General features: G+C 41.0%; 1 protein-coding gene across 2 annotated transcripts in view; it reads left to right on the top strand.

The window, feature by feature from the left end:
- The window catches only part of LOC139144967 (signal peptide peptidase-like 3), a 57,806-nt gene that overhangs the window by 14,134 nt on the left and 18,815 nt on the right, over nucleotides 1-24,857 (top strand). Inside the window, exons 1-2 of one of the 2 annotated variants that reach the window (XM_070715824.1) lie at nucleotides 3,677-3,859; nucleotides 4,050-4,127. In XM_070715824.1, coding sequence (XP_070571925.1) covers nucleotides 3,834-3,859; nucleotides 4,050-4,127 — 104 coding nt within the window. In that variant the 5' untranslated portion in view covers nucleotides 3,677-3,833. Of the gene's footprint in view, nucleotides 1-3,676; nucleotides 3,860-4,049; nucleotides 4,128-24,857 lie in introns of those variants that run through there. The other variant, XM_070715825.1, reaches the window with a different exon arrangement.

Raw genomic sequence — 24,857 nt, forward strand, 5'->3', positions numbered from 1 at the left:
GAGAGTAGGCAAATTGTGAATTCTGGCTAATTGCCATATTGCACTGTGACCTACCAAAAATTTTTCCAAAACTACAAGACATCTATGAATTAGATGCTACTCTAAATTGACAATACTGGAAGGTTAAAATGTTCCATCAAATAAATGTTTTAATCTCTGAAATATATTTTTAATCTCTGAAATTTTGGGTGTAATAATTTCAAATTTGGTTAAAAAATAAATAATTCCATTTGGTCAAATATTTTTACTTTTAGTCTTTACTGTTCAAAGTTTTACATCTGTATCATTTTATAACAAGAATATGAAAATTTAGAAAACCAAGCATGATGACCCTATCTTTTTTCTGTAATATTTGATTATTCTTATATGCTAGAATTCAAACATTACTATGTGTTCTTGCATGTGTTGCTCTCTGGCCTGATCTTGTGTACAATTATGTTTCACTGTCATGAGCATCATTTGACCCAAATTCTTCTTCAACTACCATGTACATCAGAGTCAGAGCTATCTCTGTCACTGATCAGGTATGCAGTGACAGTGAACTGCAGGAGCAGAGCTTTAATGATAGTGACACTATCCGTAGGCAGTAGCTGTATTAACTTTGATAATTTTGGCAATATTTTCGTTCAGTTTTACAAATTTGTTCTAGTTCTACTCCCTACAGCCTGTTAAAATGTCTAGTATTCAGCTTGCTATCACAGCCTATTTATGTGTACCATGCATTTGTATCACTGACAACTGACTGTCAGTCTGGACTCCAATTAAATTATCACTAAATACATATTTATATTTATATATACAGGCTTTGTTGACAAACTAAATATTGTATGTTTGAGCATGCTGTAGGGAGATAGCAAGAAACTGTAGTTGTTATATTGCATAGAAATATTGCAGAAACCATTAACAGTTGCAACTTCTGCCCTGTTACGAGGCTCAAGTTTGTTTTTTTAACACAAATCACACATTTAGATTTTTTTGAGATAAAAGTCATGAAATGTGACAAAATGGTTCTAAATTTTGGTAAATTATTTCTAACATTAAAACATTTTGATGACATTAAAAATGGTATTCATTTTTCATTGAATTATCTACAAAAGCTTGGAATTGGCAAATGTAAAACACAAAAGGGAACAAAAAATTTTCAAGTCCCCCCCCCTATAGGTAGAGCAAAATTTTCAAGTCCCCCCCCTCTACTACCCCAAAAATTTCGAATCCCCCCCCCCCCTGAATTCCTCCAGCCCCCCTAACCGTTTTTTGTGAACGCAGCCTAATGAATATTCCATGTAGCTGTCTGAGCTGATATTTTAGCCCCTGGTTAGTGGCACTTCTGTAGTAAACACGTTCATATTTTAGTCTTCATCAGCTCTTGTACTGACTGTGGTGAAAAGTCAATGCCAGCTCAGAGAAACTTGGTCTGTGCTGTGTGATCTACCCGATGATTAATTAACACATAAAAAATTCACATTTTTGTAATAACTGTATATTGTAATTTAATTGACAGTACCCTTTTCCCTATTTCAAAATACAAGCACATTTCTTTGTCAAGATAAACATGGACCCTCAAGGGTCTATGAGATAAAGTACAATATATTTGTTAGGAATGCTGGGTAATTAGGGCGAGTGAGAAGGGTCAAAGGTCATCGATACATAACTGTGGTTAGCTTGCTCTGAAGAGATCTATATAGACAGTCATTTCTCGACTGCCTATGGTTCACTTCTCTGTGTGGTTTACAATTTACATAACATTTCTGAATTCTTTTGGAATGTGAAGCAAATAGGACTTCAGTCTCTCTTTGCGTGAGCAACTATTCCCTGTGCTTCTGATATTATTTGTAGACAGTGGGAAATGATTTCTGTATTTCAGTTTAAGTTTGATGATTTATAACCATATGATGGATTTCAAAGTAAATTATGGCAGTGAGCATTACAGTATAAATGGGATGGTCTTTCACATATTATTAGTGTTGTATGTTTGTCTGTTAATCCAGGAAATGTGGTTATAAAGGTTGCACAGAGGTTGCCTAGGATTTCTGGCGACTGTCTTTTTTGCTTTGGGCACTGTTCCCTCACCACAGAATGTTTGTAAATTCACTACTGTAGGCAAGAGTAGACATGTAAATGGCAAGAGACACACAAAGGTCAACTCGGAGACACCGTCTTTTCACCAGGCACTGGTCTATTTACAAGTACTCTTTATATACCTCGATTGATTGATCCCATAACGGTTGACCATTGTCCAACACTTTGCTTTGCAATCTGTGATTTTGCAGAGCTGGGTCAGACAGGAACGGCAGAATGTACCATGCTGGTGTACATGTAGGATTGTACAGCTAGCCGTATGGCGATTTGTAATCCGCTGATTCGAAATACTCAACACGCCTGCCAGTGTTGAGATTTTAAATCCTTCCTACATACATACCCTGTGATACTCCCATTCTTTACTGACCCACCGTACAGCCAAATCAAAAGAACTCAGTTGTTTTGATGAGAGGTAGGATCTTTCAAAACACCATAAATACCTTCATTAATGATAGTTTTAATTGTTACCTGCTTATCCGTGATATGTAATGGATAACTGTAATGTCCATGGAAATAATTTTGAGCGGAGAAGTGAAATATAAGATGAAATTTCTGGACTGTCTTGTGTTATAACAAACACTTTCCCCAACAAGATGCACAACGACTCAGGATCTGTCTATTTTACACTTTGGTGAGCTAGCAACTGATGATAATTTTTCCTTATTTTAATTCGTGATTAAAGAGCAAGAACTGCATACGAGATGAGAACAACAGCTCAGTGAGGATAGCCTTAGAATATGTTCCGTAAGGCTTTCAATTTTCCAGCATTTCCTAGAATATCTGCTTCTTCAAAGGAATTTTAATAAAATATACCAACACTATGTTTGAAAATTGGAAATAGGTACTGTAAATGTATACAGGATTATTTTGTTGTGTAATTAAATTTTTTTGAGGTTGAAGTGAAACCGGTTTATCATAAGTGTACATTTGTAGTTTATAATGGGGTTGTCATGGGAACTGGCTCCATGCATTAATTTTGATAATATATTTGGTCTTGTATTGTTTTTGCATTTCAGAAATTGTCTGACAGAGAAATTTTCAATATTTCAGCTGTAGTTCCCACTTTCTTCATTTGAAAATCATCACCGTGTACAGTTTTACAATACCTGTGTATTTTGTCTGCCCTATTGTCCTTTCGGTGGTTTGATCAATGACAAATCCAATAGGGGTATTATATCACATCACGGAAATAAATATTCTGTAGAGGTGGGAAAAAATAAGTGTCTGATATGATGTGGCTGTGCACTTCTTGCTCTTTTTCCTCATTTTCACGTCTTTGTGTCATTCAAAATGGGTTTTGAGCAACACAGTTGAAAAATACAACTGCCATCTCTTCACCCTATCCTTTTGTTGTTCCATTGTCTTTTAAATGAGAATTAGAGACACTGGCATTAATCCCTCTGAAAAGCTGGTGGGCTTGTCCCTGTAATTATACCACAGTTAATTTTATTCATTATTCACGGGTAGGCCAAGTCTGTGAAATGTGCACGATGAGCTGGAACAAAAACACACATATACACACAGCCAACTCAGTACAGCAGTGACACAAAAGAGGCTGGTGCAGAGATACCTTTTGTCCATCAAAACATCTGGTACAACCGGGTCACATGTTGCTTTGTTTCTCTGATGCAGAGACCATGTGCTCTCACACACTCTCCTGGCTTCTCTCTGAGGCAGGCCTCATTGCGAAGGGAGGTCTTTACACATGTTGAGACGCTGGGCAGTGCTGGAGAGAGGAGCTTGAGGCTACAACCATGTCTGTGGAATCGTTGTGCATGAGGTCACTGTGAAATCCCTAGTTGTCCTCTTTTTTGCATTGTGTGAAATCGAGCGCTGTTGTTTGTCTGTTGGTGGTGTTCTTGAATGTGTAGGTGTTGTGTGTGCTTGTGTGGCAATGCCAGGCGACGTGCTGAACTCTGGTGCACTTTCTCCAGGCAAATATTACATTTTCTGTGTTCTTTATTTTGCAGGGCATATTCCTTGGTGGACTCGTCCAGAGTCTCGACTTTCCTTATATCCATACTCCTCATCGTCTATGGAAGTTTCAGGTGAGTTAGAATCAAAATTTCCTCAAAAAAACTACTTTCATTGCTGTATCATTGTTTGATCTCATTGTTTACTGCAATGGGATCATGTCCATGTATTGTGAAATGGGAATCTGGGGTCTTTCATTCATTCTCCTCATCACACTTGCATGTGTTTGAAATTAACCCTAAGAATTCACAAACTCCATGTAAAAGATTATTCACACACATGACTGTTCAGTTTGCCGGTACGTACTCCAGGGGTGAATCAGTGATGATAATGTTCTTCAAAATATCAACCCAGATATTTTCAGAAAGACAAGTTGACGATATTCCCTAGATATGTGTAGTTGTAATTTGATAGTTTTTGCATTTCAAGTCGATCAGCCTCGGGGCAGGTCACTCAACAGCGTGCTTTTGTGATAGATTTCAGTACGCACATAGTAATATCAGCTTGGCATGACTGTGTTACAACTTACAAATTGAAATCGATCACTTTTATCTGTGGGGGCTTTGTGTTTTGGTTTGTTTCCTCGTTTCTTTTCTTAGATTTGCATTTAGGTAAAATTAAAGTTCTGCAATCAGACTGCCAAATATTTCACTAGTCTTGTAGAATATGGTAAAAGTGAATTTGTCGTTTAATAATATGTACTGGTGATAGTCAATTCTCTTAGTTGAGTAACAAATTATTAGGCCAAATAAAAAAGTATCTGTGTTTCCTGTACTACTGAGGGAACATACCTCTGGAAATTAGAGTAGGTAGGTTGGAAGAAATTTTTTAAATTTATATTTTTGTTGGCCAAGACCCACAATTTACAGTAAAATCTCGGGAATGTGGTAAAAATGTATATTGTTGGCTGTTTTTACTAGGGTAGGTTGCACACTGGAAGCACACTTATCTTTTATTTGACCGTAGAGATTACAGCTCCAAGACAGTTGCAGGACATAAATCTGTGCTAATTCACAACATTGTGTGTGATTGTGTTGGTATACAAAGACCTTGTAATTTTTTCACTTTGTGCTGTGAACAAAGGCTTTTAAAAGGGCATTATTCAAAATGTACGGCAAGGCAACACATAATTTGTCACTCGATAACTGTGAAAGGCAGTTTTGCTAGTTTTCACAAGATACTTGGCTGACTTCTTTCAAAGCCAGGTTGATTCTAGCAGCATTTTACTCTCGATTTTCAAAAGAAGCAGGTTCATTTTGTATAAATACCAATATCCTTGGCAGGAAACTGAGCTCAAAGAAGCAGTGACCTTTGTTAAATTGCACAATAGTTGGGTAAATATTGGAGTTCATCTTGGCTGCATTCCAAGTACGAAAGAATTATTTTCGTGTACTCTGTGCAAGGTCAGGTATACTTTCAACCCATTCAAAGCTGGGCTAACCACACAGACATACATTAGGAGGCAATTTTGTTGCCAAGCCTAGTCAACTGTTCATGTAGAAAATTCCCCTATGACTATCTCGAGAATACTGCCCACTGCCAGATGGTTATGTCCATATATATATTGCATGATTCTTATTACAGCCAACCATATGTTTTTAGTACAGTGATCTGTAAGTGGAAAATATTAATCAAGGTTATTTTTGATGAAGATGTTTTTGTACATGAATAATTAGCCAAGCTGTAAAATTTATAGGTACTTTAAAAATGCTAGTGGTACTGGTACTGTAACTGAGCTGTTTGTCTGATATCTGTTATTTTGCAAACCACAATACACGGATAGCCACAAATGGCTGGCTAGATTCTGGACATCTGATATTCTGGCTTGTATGAACATGATCTGTTTTAAGTTAATACTACATAAAGCCAGGACAATTTTTTCATTTTTGTCCGTGATCATGTTGCCATGATTCACGTTTTCCTTTTATTATAAATCGTACGCATGAGCAGGGAATTATGTTCTATTTCCATGCACGTTGAACATCACCAATTCTTCATAGTAAATTAAATTTCTGTCTCAGCATATGCACTAATTAGAGTCAATGTATCTTGCAAAAATGTTTTGCTTCCAGAAATTTCGAGGTTTACAGTACTTTTTGTTCGTGTTTAGTGGCAGCGTTGACATCATTGGAAAGTAGATAGGGGTCAGAAAGAGGCACTGTATCTGATTGTACTACCCTGTTATACCAGTTGACTTGATGACACTAGGCAGTACAATGGATGGAGGCTCAATTACGATTTTGGAATCATTGCACAGTATCGTCATGGAAGTGCTATTGTTTTCTGGAATCCTTTGTTGTGATGTACAGACTCTATAATATCCACACTGACTCTGCGCATGCCGCATGCGCTTATCAGCATTTACTTCCAGGTGAAGGCCAAACCACATCATAGATAATGGTATGGCAGAAAATTGACAGAATTTGGAAACCAGTCGCTCTGAGGAACAATAGTTGATGGAAATGACCTCGTACTTGTGTAGGGTTTTATCCTTTGTTTGCTTTGCTAGCTAGTGTAGTTTCCCTTGTTTTGTAATTGTTTGTTTGCTTTACAAGCAGGAAAAAATATGGATACTTTGTCACAGACAACTGTTGTTGAAAAGGTAATCATTATCTGCAAATATCTGCCAGAATGTTGTTTACCTCTGATCAAGTGTTCTCAGTAGGCTTTGATAAATGTTAGACTTGAAAATTGCTGCAAACCAGCATCGTAAATCTTGATTCAAGAAGATCATGTTTGAATGTGTCACCATGGTTACAGGATATATCATTATCTTCACTGTCCACTGTTTTGTTTTTGTAGGGTTTCTTCACAGTGGAAAAAATTCTTTCAAAGTGCCACATTTGTATCAGTCACACAAAAGATTGTAATCATAAAATCTGGCTGTAATCTCATGCAATTGGTAGGCATCAGCCTGATAACGAACAAGATAAAGGGTCAGCTAGGTTCACAATGTGGTGAAGTTGATATGCTAAGGGGTCATATCATAAAATGTCTGCGTGTGTTGCACATTAGTGTTGAAATTCTAAGCCAACAAAATAGCATATTAAACGCAATTAGAGGCCATTTAAATGTTGACTAATACTAATTGAAGCAAAATGTAATCAATGTAATCAAAATTTTACCAAATTTTTGTGGCCAGGAAGTGAATGACAGAGGAATTTCATTTTAACAGCTCCAGTGCATGTTGGTGCACATGTTTTGCCTGTAGTATATTTTTATTATATTGGTTTTCATGGCATTCCAAAGTTCTTTATAAAGTTTGCAGTCTTTGTTATTTGAACTAAATTGCGAGAGAAATGGGAATGTGACCGCGTACAGTACTTCGTCGGTGTCATATGACTGCCAATTCAAGATTGCCTGAATTTTCACAGTCCGAGTCATTATCTGGCGTACATGAAGCATCAAAGGTTTTTGTTTAGCAAGGCAAGTTCTGGCAAGTGGATTCCAACTTCTGTTCTGGTTTTCAGGAGAGAAGCCAGGCCTCCGTATTGCAAAATCAGTATCAGTGTACAAGATGCAATATTGATTAAATTACTCATTAAAAGGCATTAAATCTACTTAGAGCCTTCTTAGCTACACCCACTCCCTTGTCTCTCTGAAGGTCAACCCAACCACTTCCTGAAAAACAAAGGATTACACTTATTTACAGTTTGCAGAGGGTGGTGATATCTGAGTAGCATTGTGCTAAGCAAGTTTCTGCCGTAAGGAATGTATTAACCCTTTGAGTGCTGTAAATTTTCCCACCAAAATTTTTGTGCAAAATTTTAGCAATCTTTTGTGAAATTTTTGTAATATTTTGACAATTTTGGACCAAATGGACAGTACATTTCATTAGCTACATTTTTGATCAATATTTTAGAAAAGATATGAAAAAATTGTCTGCGTTACATTTTATAAAGGTGGCAAAAATTGACTTTGGCGCTCAAAGAGTTAAAGAAAATTCTTCTCTTTTTTCATCCATAAAGAGAGCTGGGATCTCACTATGTAGAAAGATTGTCCTTCAAAGCGGGTTGGGTAGAATGCAATATGGAGTTTTACATTATGTATGAATGAGATAACTTTTACATGAAAGCTTTCAAATGATAGGATGTCGTGACGTGTGTCCACTGTTTCTTAACAAGGGTGTATGTCATTTTTTTTGCAAAAAGTGTCAGTAAGGACTAAAATACCCTTCATACAGTGAAACAAATTGTGATAATCATTTGCAGTTTGATTGTCCCACCATTGGGAAATGGTTGAAATTACATGCAAAATATTTCCTGCATTATATATATATATATATATATATATATATATATATATATATATATATATATATATATATATATATATATATATATATATATATATAGTTAATCAGCTAGAATGTTGATAGAAACCGAGTTTCAATAATTTGTCAGTCGCAGTTTTTAGTTTTAAAATTATGAACAGAGCTCTACGAGCAAAACAACTTAAAATATTGTTACCCATGTTTCATGACCATAGATCATGACTTTGAAAATTTAACAAAACAATGCACACTTTTACATTGTTTGTGCATGGAAAAGTACATTGTGAACGGAATGATAAACTTATCACAGCGCATCATTTGAAATGCATCTCCTCATAGGTTCTGTTCTCTCAAGAATGCATCAATGCTTCTACCTAAGATTATGTCAGATGCTTATGTATCAGGTATACAATCATACTTTACCAGTTTATTGATGGCGCGAATACAGCAAGTTGATTGGTCGAAACATGAAAATAATTGTGCTGTATTTGCGATTTATCATATATAGCATGGTTGAAAAATTCCTTTTTTGACATTTCACACCAGAATTTCAATATACTGTTATAATAGCAGTACACCACCTCAGCAGGGTATACCACTCAGTTTTGAACAGCTGTGTGTGTAGTGAACTGGTCAAAATATTGTGATATACTTTTGCTGGATGTGGTGTATTGCTTAGTCATCTCGTATATCCCTTTTCCTGCCAAGTCGGTGAAAATCCGCTTGAAATTCGGTGTAGCTAGAATCTGAGCAGCCACGGCCGTTATCCTGCCAAGGCGGTGGAAATCGGGCTACTTTTTGGTACCCCCTTTCCTGCCTAGTCGACGGAACTACGTGTAGCAAACCCTTGCTCGCGCTAGGGGTCGTTCGAGGACAGGTTTTGGGCGAGGAACGGCGTTTGCTCTCGAAATGGGTTCACAGAGAGTCCAACGACAGGGAAAGGTGCGGAAGCTACCCAGCCAGTCCCCCACCGCGGTGGGGGACTGGTTTTTTTTTGGGGGACGAGTAGCGTACTTGGCAGGTTAGCACGGTGACGTATCTAGCGGAGTTTGGGTTAACTTGGCTCTGAGGCACTACATAGATTGCGGCCGAAATTGACCGTCTCGGCAACGCTAATCTGTAAGGCAACCGCCTAAGACCGCCTCAGCTGGCGGTGCAATTTTTGCCAATGGTGCGAGACGAAAATCACGGACTTGGTCCTGATTGACGGGAAGTGCGGACGGATTTGACGGACTCGGCTTTCTGTAAGGCAACCGCCTAAGACCGCCTCAGCTGGCGGTGCAATTTTTTGCCAATGGTGCGAGACGAAAATCACGGACTTGGTCCTGATTGACGGGAAAGTGCGGACGGATTTGACGGACTCGGCTTGATTAGTCCCTGACATGGAACTGATCCGAACGGACTTGAGCGACATTTGTGAAGGGTAACCACCGCTTTTAACCGACTTGTTACCTTCTCGAAAAGACTACCCACTCAGATGTCGGACGTTGTCGGCTGCACTTGGCTCTAGACGTTCAAGCCGTGCAACGAAACACACCGCCTCAGCCTTGCCATTCAGGAACATGGCCTCAAAATTTGATACCATTGTTCACCGACTTGGCGGCTGCGGTTAGGTGCGTGAACCGTTGTTCACCGACTTGTTACGCCTATGTTGTCCCTGTGAAGTTCGGCTAACGGCCGAGTCTAACGGGAGTTGGCAGACCTGTGTTTGGTTTATACCGTAGTATGACCGACTCAGGTAGAGGTACCTGTCGGTATATTCCGAGTTTTACGCACTCGGGCGTCAATGACGGGTCGTCATCACCGCTGATGACGTAGACGTGCTGGCCACGTTATTTGAAGGAGCCATGTTTGCCCAACGGACGAGGCCGAGACAGCCGTTGACAATTTTGGCATCCTTCATCTTTGACCGCCTTAGTTGGGTAAGCCGCTCGGCAGGGCGACGGTTATGACCTAAACAAGCCGCTGAAGCACTGTTCGTTGCCGTACAAGAACGAGACGGCCAGTCCATTACTGCTTAATGGGCGATCTGTCGGGTTGGCTTGTCACCGACTTGGATGACAATACGCCCTGCGCAGGCGTACTTAGAAGGGACATGAGGTTAAAGATACGGGTTTCCCACCCGTACTAAACATGGGCTTGGGCCAACGTCCTTGGGTGGCAGGTGCGCATGCCACGTACCCAGCTGGACGGAATGTCAAGTTGAGATGCTAATGACATTGACTATGTTATGCTAAGTGCTCGAGGGATTTGCATCGCAAATGAGTATTATTAGCATATCAAATGGTGCGGACAGGCAATTTACATGACGGGTAGGAATGTCAGCGCCGGTTGGTGGACTGATTGCCGTAGGTCCATTATAATAACAGGTGGATGCATATATTAACACCCCTGCGTCCAATCATGTCCAGGGCTTTGTTTCCCTGTGGCTTTAAAAGGGAGGGACCTGCTAGTCTGTCGACTCTGTTCCAGACATGAGCTTGACGGACCGCAAAAGTTTTCTGAAGGCGAGCAGACGACTGAAGCTCAAAGATGCAGAGTCTCCGGGCGGTAGTGGTAGCGATCGTTGTGATGTCCCTAGTAAACGTTCTAAGAAGTCGGGCAAGAAACGCTCCCGTAAGGCGAAGCCATCTCCGGCTGAAAAACCCAGTGGTAAGCGTAAACGTAAGAGCGATCGTTCTGCCGATGAGGATGATGACGGGTCACCGGTCGCCAGTGGTTCTCACCCGGCTGCTCCGGGAGAGACTACTTCACCTGCAGAGACTACATCTGCTCTTGTGGGAGATACTTCACCTGCACAGACTACGTCTGCTGCTGCTAGTGAGACAGTGAGTAACGAGACGGCTGATGCCATTGGTTCTCCCCCGGCTGCTCCGGGAGAGACACCACCTGTTGCTACTATGAGCCCTCATCCTGCGTCAGGAGAGGTTCCTGTGCCCAGTGCGAAAGAGCTTGAGTCCTCGTCATCAGCAGAGGCTGCCGAGCCCGCTCCTGCCATAGTTTCGTGTGCTGCGATGTCCCCGCCGAAAAAGATAGTGCGGAGGGTTCGTTATCAGGATAGCCCACCTGATTTTGAGCCAGATATGATCCTTGATGCCGCTACGGGCGAGTTCAGGCCCAGACGCCCAGACGACGGTGATATCACCGCTGAGTCCGACTCGGAGGTTGACGAGGATGCGGCAGAGGACGATGACTTTTATGACAGGCAGTATGTAGGTGAGGCAAGCTCTGACGACGATGATTACGTTGCTGCTGTGTTGGCGGAGGACGACACCCCTCCTGTCTGGCGTATGTCGGAGACTACCGATGCTAATATATTTGAGGAGACCGATTTTGACCATGAGAGAGGACCGACTTTCACCTTGCCCAGCCACGCCCGTGAGCTCGATTACTTTTTTAAGTTTATTCCAGCTACACTGATCAGATTGGCCAAGACGAGACTAATAAATACGCCAAATTCCACCAGCGATATATCGCTAGGAAAATAGATAAATACTGGCGTAACGCTGACTACCGAGAGGTGCAGGCGTTCATTGGCGTCTTAGTCTGTATGGGTATGCGACCGTAAATCATCAGTGGAGGATTATTGGTCTAGCGATCCCTTTCTGAGAAACCAGGGTATTTCTACTGTGATTACCCGCAGTCGCTTTCAGCAGCTTATGCGATACTTTCATCTGGCAGACCCAGAGAACGATCCACGTCGTGATCCTGATGAGGCACGCCGCCGACGTCGGTGTCAGGAGGATCCCCTGTATAAAATCAATCCATGGATGGAGCCCATAGTTGACCGGTGCGTAAATAATTATAAGATGGGTAGAGAGATCTCCATCGACGAGGGCATGGTGCGATTTAAGGGCCGTTCTAAATTTAAGCTGAGATTACCGCATAAGCCTGATCGAGACGGTTTCAAGATATGGCAGCTGTGCGACTCCACCACTGCCTACATCGCTAACTTTGCACCGTACCTAGGTGTAAAATTTCGGGATCGGACTGATGGGAGACGGCAGGAGCGAGGTGTGGTGAAAAGAATTACGATGGCGCTGGTCCAGCCATTCTGTGGATATAATCACAGCCTATTCTGTGATAGCCTGTTTAGCACGGTCGTTACTGCTAGAGAGCTGATGGAGACCGGGATCTACATGGTCGGGAGTTTTAACCGCCGTAATCGTCGCACCATGCCCCCTCAATTAATTCCGCCGGGGTAAGAGGAAGCGCCTTCCTCTGTCTGTTGGGGATATGAAAGCCACGACCAGAACGGACTCTCGTCTTAACATCACTGCTTATCAGGATAGTAACGCTCAGGTGCTGATCTTGAATACGGTCTATCCACCCTTGGAGTGCGTGCCAGTGGGGGAGGGAGACGAGCGGCGACAAGTGCCTCTGTCGCTGTATAATTATCGCCGGTACATGGGAGGCGTCGACCGAGCCAACCAGAAGCGCAAGTACTTTCACACTGGGCGCAAGAACCACAGATGGTGGACATATCTGGCATGTTACCTGATTGATGTTGCCCTGGTAAATGCATATATATGCTTCAAGCATGTACACCCTGATAGTAAGCTGACCCATCAGATGTTTCATCTGCGTGTCGGGAAACAACTCATTGGCGGTTATTGTGGGCGATCGCAGCCCAGTGTGAGAGAGGTCGAGGCCACCGTTTCTCTTGCCTCGTACATCAATCCACAAAATCAGCCGATGCACGTTGTCAGCCGTTTGGAGGGGCGGCAGAAATGCGTAAAGTATGCAGCAGAGAGGGTAAGACCACTGCGAGCGGACGACTGTCTGAGACGTCCAAAGGATGTAGTCTGTGCGGGGTTCATCTTCACGAGGGCGAGTGTTTTGCGGCTTTTCATCATCGCATGATGCTACGAGGTAAGAGGAGCATTGGCGTGCAGACCTCTACTCACACAGCCCCGACGACACCATCAGCAAGAGAACCCGACGTAAATAACGGACAGGGGACAGCTTCGCCTAACAGTGGCTTGACTGTATTCTGAACACGGACCATGATCACATTTTGAGCACGGTTGTGCCGTTTGTTTGTGCTTTACGATCCCGCTGATTGTAAATTGAAACACGGATTATTTTGTACAATCCCCCGATTGTAATCTTTGTAACACGGACCATGCACTCGGACGTCGAGACAGACTCTGAGATTTATTATTCGGCATAATGTAAATTATTCCCGAATAAAATACTATCTATGGATCGCATATTTTCGTTTGTTTTGTTTAGACGGATTATTTTGTACAATTCCCCCTAGTATAATTTTTGAAACACGGATCTGCCAACCCGATTGTAATTTTTGAAACACGGACCATGCACTCGGACGTCGAGACAGACTCGAGATTTATTGTTCGGCATAATGTAAATTATTCCCGAATAAAATACTATCTATGATCGCATATTTTCGTTTGTTTTGTTTTTACCCCCACTTTCGTTTTTGGCAGATCCGTAAGGACGCTATAGTAATGGATGAACGTGCGTTGTATCACGTGGGAGGGGCACAGCCCAACGGAGGCTGTGCTCGTGCGACGTAGACGTTGTACCAACCATCTGTCGTTGGGGTTAGTGCATAGAGCAGTTGCACTGTCCAGAGCTAAGGTGGTACAAAACTGCACCTTAGTAACAACTGCACAACTAACCTGTTAGGAAACGGTAACACTAACGAGCTAAGTGTTCACTGAACTGGCCAAACTACGTACACGCCTTCCTTCAATGGCGGAACTATGTCGTTGACACTACGTCAAAGCAGACTGCACTGTGCGACTCTTCCAAGTCGTTCAAAGTACGTGGCCAAGTGACACAACCCAGGGGAAACAGGACAGGTTTGAGGGTGCTGCCGCACCCATAGCACTAACCCCTGGGTCTTCTACTAACCCACGAGAGAGGTGACATTTCCCCGGTGTGGCCGTGCGTGCCGGCGAACGAGCTTTACTTCCGCGAAAGTAAGCTAGAAAAGGGCATAAAAGTGCACGTCCCCCGGGGCAAACAACTCCCGTGACCTCGTCATTTTCTGGACACAACCTCATCAGCGGTTGCCCCTCTATACGGGCATGCAAAAATTTTGAAGTCTAACACGTATATGGTCGGTAATCGTACCCCGAAAATGCGGTATTTTCCCGCCAAATGCCTGGCAGGAAAGCGTGCAGGAGAGCCTATCTTCTGTAGACACGGAAAAGGGGGCGGTTTTGACGACTTGGCAGGATAACGGACAGGGGCGCTCGGCAGGAAAAGGGTTAGCCATATATGGAGCTTGCATTGTGTCAAGCTAACACTGCCAGATACCCTACTTTACCGCTGTGCTCTGACTGTTCACAGAGATAAGTCTTGCCAACTCTACATGTCGTGGTGTAAGCATCCGTCCATTAGAATAGATAATACATACTTATATAATTTTGAAAATGTTACACAGTGTAATTCGGTTTGAACATAGACAGTGGTCTCCGTCTATAGTTTGAAGTTGTGAAAACACACATTATGTGTTGTGTGTGAAGAAAACTGTGTACAATATCTTTTCAGTTTTCTCCAGCAAAAAGAAAACATGACATCAAAAGATCATGATTTCTACAAATCTGTACTGTAATTGTAGGTTATTCATGTGCAGCCATTGCGATGAGATGTTGTGGCATAATCTTGAAAGTCATGAAGTGTGTTCCCAGTCTCTTACAAGTCTATACACAGGTGTTCATGGTGATTTACACATTGACTCGTGCTGGCAGTATTGGTGTCAGCCAAATGTCAGTAGGATTAAGGTCATCCGCTCCAGTCAGTTGAGTTTCTGATTTTTGTTCTCATTTAGGAATATGTATGTGGTGAATTGAAAAACTCACAACAACTACATTTCTCGTCTCGTTGCGTGATCATTTTAAGAGAAATTGACAACGCAGTGTGCAGGGGAAAAATGAACATTACGTGTAAGCCCAGGTAACAATAATTAATGGATAGTACGTGAAAAACACCCTTGGTTACCCAATGTATTATATCTGAATTTGCTTTGTATTTTGTAAATAGTGTTTATGATGGTCACCAGTTCCTGTTTCTTAACTTTTATTGGCATTGTGACTTGCGTTGGTGTTATAGACATGATCTCACCACAAATGGAATGTTCTTGCGAAGGTTTTGGAACAGATTATCAGCTTTGAAATACATGTACATGTTCTGTAACATTTCTGATAGTCACTTTTAAATGGGTAGTGTTGTGCAGGATAGTGTGGGAATTCTGGTTAGATCACAATTCTTGGGAAAAACATACATAAATCTGCCATAATCTCATGCTTTACAGGAGCCAATCATATTGTGTTTTTAAATACAGTACTGCAATCAATAACAAGTGGCAGTTGTAAACCTCTTTCTGATTGGTCGGCTGTTTTGGCAGAAGCAATATCTTTGGTCTTTTAGTCTCAGTATTTGCCAATATCTGTGTGTGTGTATGAGATTTGCATGCAGGTGTGTGTACAGTATGTGTGTGCATGCATGTGTATGTGTGTTAGTATGTGTGCAGAAAATTTGTTGTGTTAATTTGTTCAGTATTTTATATTGTCTAAAATGTTTTCATTATCCATTTTCTTGTTAGTCCCCACGGACGCAGTCGGGCAGGAACTTATAGATTGGGTCCCGTCTGTCCATCCGTCAGTCAGCAGCCGTTTCTCTGTCACCCCTGAGCCGATTTTCTTCAAACTGTGTGCAAGGATAAAGTACTGTGCTATACATATGAACATGAATTTATTTTGCGATACGATCCAATACGGCTGCCGTGCGGTCATTTTGTTGCGAATTTTTCATGTTTTTAAACCATAACTCAACTATCCCTGAACAGATTTCGTTCAAACTTGGCACACAGACATTGTATTGTACTATGCATGTTAATTAACCCTTTTCCTGCCGAGCGCCCTTGTCCGTTATTCTCCCAAGTCAGTAGAAAACCGCCCCATAATATGTGCCTGCAAAAGATTGGCTCTCCTGCATGTTATCCTGCCAGGCATTTTGGCAGAAATCGCCCATTTTCAGGGTAGTTTTAGCCGTACTTATACGTGTTAGACTTCGATAATTTCTACATGCCCGTAGACAGGGGAAGGAGCTCAAGGGTTGCTGCAGAAAAAAATTGAGGTCACCGGCTTTGTTTGCCCCTGGGAGTGCGTCATTTTATTGCCGTTTCATGTTTATTTTTTCGGAAATAAACTCCTTCAGTATTACGTACGTCCGCTAGGCACAAACATCACCTCACTCGTCTGTTAGTCAGAGACCCTGAGGGTCGTGCTAGGGGTGCAGCAGCACCGTCAAACCTGTCCTGTTTCCCCAGGGTAGGGTCAATTGAATACGTACCTCCAACGACTTGGCAGTGTAGCACAAAAACTACGTTTTTGCCGTTGTATTAACGACATGGCTGAGCCATTGAAGCACAGCTTTACGTAGTTTTGCCAGCTCAGTTGGGAGTTGGCTTACGAGTGTTACCGTTCATTACTGACTTAATCGAGTGGTCCTCAGTCAGGTACGGGTTTGTACCGACATGGCTTGGGCTGCAGCTAACCAGTGATAACCAGTCACTACCCCCAAGTCTTCAGTTCACTTTTGCGATGCACGGGTGCAACGCAATATGCTTCCATTGTTCTAGCCATCGACGTGTCCACATGCTGGCAGCCATATTGTACTGCTAGCTGGTTTGCATAACAAAAGCAGTCCCTGCTAAATGCAGACAGTATCCCCGTACATGTAGCATATTGACCTCATGTGCCCTTTTGAATTCTCTGTACGCAAACAGCGTACGTAGTTACCAATGCATCGGCAAGAGGATACGTTTGCCTGCAAACCAGAGCCAGTACTTCGGACGGTGGAATAAATAAAAAATCCAAAGCTACGTCCATTGAATGGCACGGCCAAGGCAGTGAAGGACGTTGCCTGGCTTGAACTTGCAGAGCTGAAGCCCAGCTTAGTACGTCGGACACCAGTTTGTAATGGTATTTCCGAGTCGTTCATATCCGTTCCATGGGAGGAACAAGTCGAGCCGTCCCGTCAAAAATACGTTCTCATTTTCAGTCACGCACAACTGAATAAGTGACTTTCGTCTCGCACCATCGGCATATCTGCCAAGTCGTTTGCAAGAGGTAGCCTTCTAGATTAGCATTGCCGAGTTGGTCAAGTTCGGCAGCAATCTGTATAGTGCCAGGCAGCCAAGTACGTCCAACTCCGCCAGAAAACGTCACCATGCTATCCTGCCAAGTCCGCTAAAAAGCGGTAAAAAAAACCAGCCCCCCTCGGGTGTGGGGGACTGGCGGACAGGTTTCTGCACCTTTCCCTGTCCTTGGACTCCCTGTGAACCCATTTCGAGAGCAAACGCCGTTCCTCGCCCAAAACCTGTCCTCGAACGACCCCTAGCGTGAGCAAGGGTTTGCTACACGTAGTTCCGTCGACTAGGCAGGAAAGGGGGTACCAAAAAGGAGCCCGATTTCCACCGCCTTAGGAGGATAACGGCCGTGGCTGCTCAGCTTCTAGCTACACCGAATTTCAAGCGGATTTTCACCGACTTGGCAGGAAAAGGGTTAATGGTGCGAGCGGGGACCGTGTCATCATCAATGACTTGTTATTAGAGATTCTGACTGCTTAGGACATATAGTTGATAACTGTTAGTAATGTTAGTATAGGATGCATGCTGTGATGTACCAAGTCCTGAAAGCCACAGGATATTGCCCTCCGTGTACCATAGTATGCATTATATGCTCAAATTACTAAAAGGTTTTCATCATTCCAAAGGATCATTGCCCACAACAGCATAACATCAGTTGTACTGTGACAACAGCTGGAACTTTTGATGCTATTTTCCCTTGTAAATACTAGCATTTGAAAGTATCGGATAATTAGCTTTACCAGCGTTGTGTACGATATGTATGTGACGATATTGTTGAAAGATGAATGTGATGTTATTGTTGGAAGATGAACAAATTGATGTTCTAAATTCGTTTGTCTGCATTAACAATGAACATAAAACGTACACATGCTGTGTTGATAAGCTGAACATATAGTATTTTGACATAATTTTGGAGTCAAACAAGAAGTTTACTTTACAAATGCGAGGAAATACAATAAAAAGTTGCAAGTAATTGAGCTTTAATGCTAGCAGACTGTAATTCAGCACGAGTAAGCGTTCAACATTTTGTTGCTATTTCCTGGTAAATGTTTTGTATTACAGAAATGGTGTGTGTCCACCATCAGTGTCGTCTTGTGAAGGATATACTGTACAGCTGTAGCATTTAAACCATGTGAAATTGGATTTTAAAAAGCATCAACTCACTTCTAAAGGCATAATCCTTCTATTGTTCATGATTCTGATTCAAGAGGAAATTTCAGGTTCCTCACCCACATTCTTACACCATGAAATTTTCTGTCTTTGATTTCCATATCGCAGTGTGTGGGAGTACACAAGACCCATTTATCAAAAAATATTCCAGCGGTTTATGTGGTTCATTAAACACAACCATAAAGGCACATAATTAATATCATTCAAAATATTTGAGGAAAAACATGCTGCTTGTAAATCTTTGTGGTGTATACATGTACATACATCATTATAGTTTTCACAAAATTCTATTTCATTTGTCTCAATATACATCAAGAAACAGAGAAGATAAAATTACAAGCAGCCTTCCAACTCTCAACCATATTATTCGACAAAATTTGTACATCGATAATCTAGAAACCACAAGATGTGAAGTTTATCATTTACGAAGGCATACAAAGCTTTGTGCCTAAATGCAGTTTTAACAATACACAACAATTATATGGCTTTTGAACATTTCTGTTGCCCCAAAGTGTAGATTGGTAGCCAAGGTGAAGTTATTGTAGCACAGACATCTCCTGGAAAATGACTTTGGATCTCTGGTAACATTAAAGATATACTGTCGCTTGTTCCAATTTTGCCACAGTTACCATGGAAAGAGAAAATCTAACCAATCACAGATTTTAAGCAGGTGGCCGCTTTTTAAAAACAGCGCCCTCACATGGGCATTTTGAATACCAAGGAACGCCCCTTTGACCATATATGGGCATATTTAGATTACAGGTGACTTTATACCTTTAACTGCTTACGAAAATACCCAGTATTTTGGTACTTGGTGTCCCCTTACTGGATTCATATTATTATATATTGTAACCTTGTAAATTCTATACGTTGGTAAAGTTACCAGTAAAATGTCTTCCTCATTGCCCAAGGAATATAACCTTTGAAGGTTTTGGACTGTTAACCTTTTTATTTTGGGCACAATGAATGACAATTTCATTTAGTTCACAGTGGTATCATTGAACAAGAACAGTAGTTTTGTCATTGAAAGATGGTATGACACAGTGTTTGGAGGGAAGTGGTTTATGTTCCATGGTAATGTGACAACCTGCACAATACCTCTTGGCAAATTCAATGTTTTTCTTTTGGTGCATATTGATATCCTTGGATCTATTCACTGTCTGTGTAATTTTTTCACCACCAGACTCTCACTGTCCCTGACCACTGCATACAGGTCATCTTTGCATTGTGAGAAATCAGAACAGAGAAAAAACTACAGCCTTCAGGCAGCCTTGTCAATATTTATACTGGCTTGAGAATGTGATGCAGAATTTTTATCAAAATGGAAAATCAAACTTTATAAAGAATGTAAGACGTGAACTACATGTACCTGTACCTCTGAACCCACTTCCCCCCCCCACCCCATCCCACTCCCATTTCCCTGTATTATTGGTTCATCCATGCTTTTGAAAATCACAGGGATTTACCAAAGTCTCCACCTCCTACAGTTGTTACACAGAGTTCAGTGTGTGGCCATTACAACTGACCTAGAATTATATCAGTTCTCTTGCACACTTCTATTATTTACAGTAAATGTCAATATGGACTTCCATTCCTGTGAGTAATGTAAAAATTGAAGCAGAATCTGCTTTGTAATGTTGCTATGTATTGGTGGTTGTACCCTTGCTCACAAGTTGTATTTGTGCAAGGTAATGAATATGCCATGCAATTCCTAAGGTAGGATGCACCTCTGGGACAGATTTGAACACTGAAATTTTTACAATTATTTTTTGATCTTAACTTAAAGGGCTCATTTGAAGCTCCTGGACTATTAAAAATTTTATTTGTCTTAGTTTTTTTGAAAATTGGAAATTTTATTTAAGTGAGAGCTAACAGGGATGGCGGCCATTTTTAATTTTAAATATCGGTAAATATTGGGGAATTTGATAAGCTCCAAAGTTTGCTGCATGGTGACCCCTCATTTTTATCCTTGATTTGGTGAGAGAATGATTGAAAGTTTCATAGAGGAAAGTTTGCGCAAAATTTGAAGCCTTTCATTTTTTTAGGGGCACACCTTAAGATGCTTTGACATGTGAGAGCAAGGTCAAGATTGGAGGATTAAAAAAAAGTGTTGCAAAGGAAATGAATGCATCCCCTGATAAGTAATACCACTTCAGCCTAACAAGTCACCAGAATGACTCTGGACATTCAGCCTTGAGAAGTTGTTACTTAGAATTGTTTCACTTGTTTCTTGAGTGGGGAGGTGACTTGGGGTCCTTGAAATACCATCACAGAGTGAATAGCCTGGTTTTGTTTGTCTGCCAGCAACACTCTTTTGTTGAAAGTGTTCGGGAGACACAGCTGTCTTTTGTACAAACATGCTGCCTTTTGTATGTAATATGGAACCTGAGGAAAGCAAATACTTGCGTTCAGCGTGGAATTATAAAGCAGCCATAGATGTTCAGGGTGAAACACTGGTTTATCACCTTGTTGGGAATCATTCCGAAGCTGAACACAAAAATGACTTTACATAGAAGTGTGAACAACTGATGGAAAGTGTATGTGGCATTTTGATTATGAAGGCTTTGTCAATTTCTAGTTTGTAAATAAACACTTCTTCAGTGTTGAGTGATGAGGCTCTCTTGTGCAGAGGTAGTCGGAAGTAAGTGTGTTTTCCGATTTGATCGCCACACTTCAGACAGACTTCAAAAGCGTTGTCATGTGGAAAGAATTTATGGACACACTTGTGATGGTATGATGTGTCGAGCTGTGTAGTAAAGTAAATAATTTATGTCCCAGGTTGTTGAGTTGTTAATGCAATATCCAAGCATTTGATTTATAGGTTTTCATTTACCGGCCACAGGTTCAGCCAAATTGGCAAATTCACGCCATGATTTTCAGCATTGCCAGGGATAAACTGTAACATATCTTGAACTTCTTCTTGTAATTGACTGATTCATTCTGTTGCCTGTGATTTGTTATTATCCCCTGAGTCTCCACTTTTACCTTTAGGATCTATGACTGCTTTTACTACAATTTGGATGTAGTCAAGAAGCCATTTTATACATATCGACCAACTCTCTCAGTACAGCCCCATTGGTCAGCCTGCTCTGCAACTCCCATTAAATCCAATCACAGATGTGTGGGCTTGTCTATGTTAACCCATCCTCATCAGTGGTTCGATCTAATCCCTTTGTCTATAGTGACAGTGGACCGGGGTATACTGGGAAATGAGGGTAGAACAGCGAAGCAAATGAAGGGCACACCCAATGGGGCATCCAATGTTCCTATCCTTAGAGATCATTATTTGTTTACATGTAAGGTTATCTTTCAAAATAAATATGATGTCATTTATCCCATGGAAATCCCCCACCAGTCCTGAGAGGAATTTTTTTTGCATTGCAACCTGTGTAGTACTAGTACGGTAGTGTAGAGGAACATAGTTAAAGGGACAAAGTCGGCCATTTTTCATGAATTTTGTTTGATGCGAAATACTACTTATATTGTGTGACGTGTTGAAAGACACTGAATGAATGGGTGACCGTGCATATATTCGACCCCGGTTTTCGACACAATATATTAAACCATCGTGGAAATGAATAAATGGTCATGACCATTAATTCATTTTCGCGATGGTTTCATTTAATTTGTTTAAAACAAGGGTCAAATATATGCATGGTCACCTATTCAATCAGGATCTTTCAACATGTCAAACAATATAAGTAGTATCTTGCGTCAAACAAAATTCATGAAAAATGGCCGACTTTGTCCCTTTAACTTCCACTGTCAGCACATATTCCCTGATTGGTCAGAATTCGCTCGATACAACAATTTTTTAAAATCAACAAGAGGATCTCTCTGACAGCTTGGCTTAAAATAGCAATGTTGTTTTCATTGTCGTCATACTGAATCAGATATGTCCATTTTCTGGTAATCTCATCTCTGTGGGTGTTGTCACACAATGTTCTCCTATAATGATGTCCCTAACATGACTTTTACACACAGCAGGGCGGAATTCTCCCTTTACACAGTAAACAAAGTTACATGATACTGAACTCTTGATATGTCTTCCTGTTTCCACGGCAACGGCCATCTGCCTCTGCTTTCCCCTTGTCCTTCGCAATACACTTCTTGTGCTGAGTTTTACTTGGCTTTAATGTTAGGATCATTTATACAGGAAGATTTCCAGAAGAAAGTAGGCAATTTTTTCAAGTGTGCCTGCCGTGCACATGTCAATCATATTAATTGAAAATACATACATAACACTATGGGAACATTTTCCAGCAAGATTGAATTACATGTAGTCCTGTTTGGCTGTGCACTGAAAACCATCCGTGATAAATACTGTGAGAGAGTCTATTAAAAGACTGCAGTGGTTCACAAGTCCAACAGCTGTGCAGCTTTTTATTTTCATCTGATAAGCTACCCATCATCTCTGTTATTGTCATGTGATCAGGATTTTTGACTTTCCAATCAAAATATTATGAAAAGATATGAACAATTACAGGAAACAAGAATGGGCTCTTTCAGAATTATTCTTTCAAATTTTTTGAATTGACAGAGTTTGGTGCATAAGGCTTGTTACCTTTTATACGTGCTGAAGTATGAACTGTTTGCCATTCAACAAAATCTGAGCGAAGTGTCAGCTCCACATAGTGTATTTCAACTCTGTCAGCATTCTGGGTACCACAGAGATGCTTTAAAACCATATTGAATTTGTGGCACCTCCGGAAATTTGCCTTCCGTTCCTCATCTGTTCTGCTTTCTAGATGTAACATGGCGTACTTGGTTTGACTCAACACGGGAGGGTTGCCAACGAGGCATACATGCTTTGTGAAATTGATGTTGTTGAAACAGAAGTGATTGATATGCCTGGGGATTAGACCAGGAGATGTTAGGGTCGTGTACCTGCCACGAGTTCACCTCATCATGTTTTGTAGTGGCTTATAACATTATTTGTGTTGCTTTCTGGTGCTTGATATTACATTATAAGAGCTATCAGAAGTCAGTGTCTGATTGTTTATGGCCCCTCATCTCATTCAGGGCAGATAGTCTTTTTCTATATATATTCGTAAGAATGCATCTTTCAAATTCAGTAGTAAATGTCATCATCACTTTAACAGGAAGAGAGAAAAAATCCAAAGCAAATTAGTGACCTGTATGGTCTATCAGATCATTATGACTACTGTCAACTCTGTCAGTGCATCGCTATCGTCTGGCAAAAGATGTGCCAGTCTGCAAAACATCACTGCATTTGAACAGCGAAATAACACTGTTGGTGACATAATCTTGTCACCAGCAGGATAATGGCGACAGTAGCTGACTGGTTTATAGAGGCAATCATTGAAGGAAATTTTATCGTTTTTGTGAAAACTGCTGTGTGCCATGTCTATTGTATTCAATGTATGGGCAAAGTAGCATTTGAATGTTTTTGGTCTAATTTTTTTTTTGCTGCATAAGCACATTTTGAGGTCAATCACAAAATGCCGCAGTGATTGTCAAGAAATGGCAACACAGATATATGTATTTGCAGCATATGACTCATGTAACAGACAATAATATTTATAATCTGTGCTGTCAGCTTGACTGGGTGTGTTTGTTTACAATGTCAGCTGTTCATCACATGACCGAGCCATCATTTGACCTGTGTGTGTGTGTGTGTGTGTGTGTGTGTGTGTGTGTGTGTGTGTCTGTCTGTCTGTCTGTCTGTCTGTCTGTCTGTCTGTGTCTGTCTGTGTGTCTATTTGTGTTGCTGATAAAAATACTGCCCCTGCTTTCTCTTTATGTCAATAAAAATACACTGTCAATGAAATTCTTCATTCTATACAGTATTGTACACCTTCTTGACCAAAACGCTCTCATCAAATATCAACATTAATATTTTTGTGGCCATGTTCACGATTATTTGAATTACGATTTTTGCGTTGTGCCAACGCAAGTATTACAACACTGAAGTTCACAACCAAGCATTTTTATGTGCAGATGTGATCTTTCAAGATTTGAAACAAATATTTAAACACTCAGGTTGAATGAATACCAATCACCTATTATTGTGTGAATTGGATCGTTTGGAAAGTAGTTTGAACAGCAAATTCATTGACAGTGTGGCTTTTGCTTTCAACCAAATTATTTCTGAAAGGTGCGTGCTGTAATCTGTGAGAGGGCAAAGATTAGTTACAGTGATGGTCATTCATAGGCATGTATATATTCTTGGTGAATCTTCCAAAAGTGTTTTAAAATTCCTAAGTTAAACAAGAC

Source organism: Ptychodera flava, chromosome 12 (assembly GCF_041260155.1).
Source record: "Ptychodera flava strain L36383 chromosome 12, AS_Pfla_20210202, whole genome shotgun sequence".
Lineage (NCBI taxonomy): Eukaryota > Metazoa > Hemichordata > Enteropneusta > Ptychoderidae > Ptychodera > Ptychodera flava.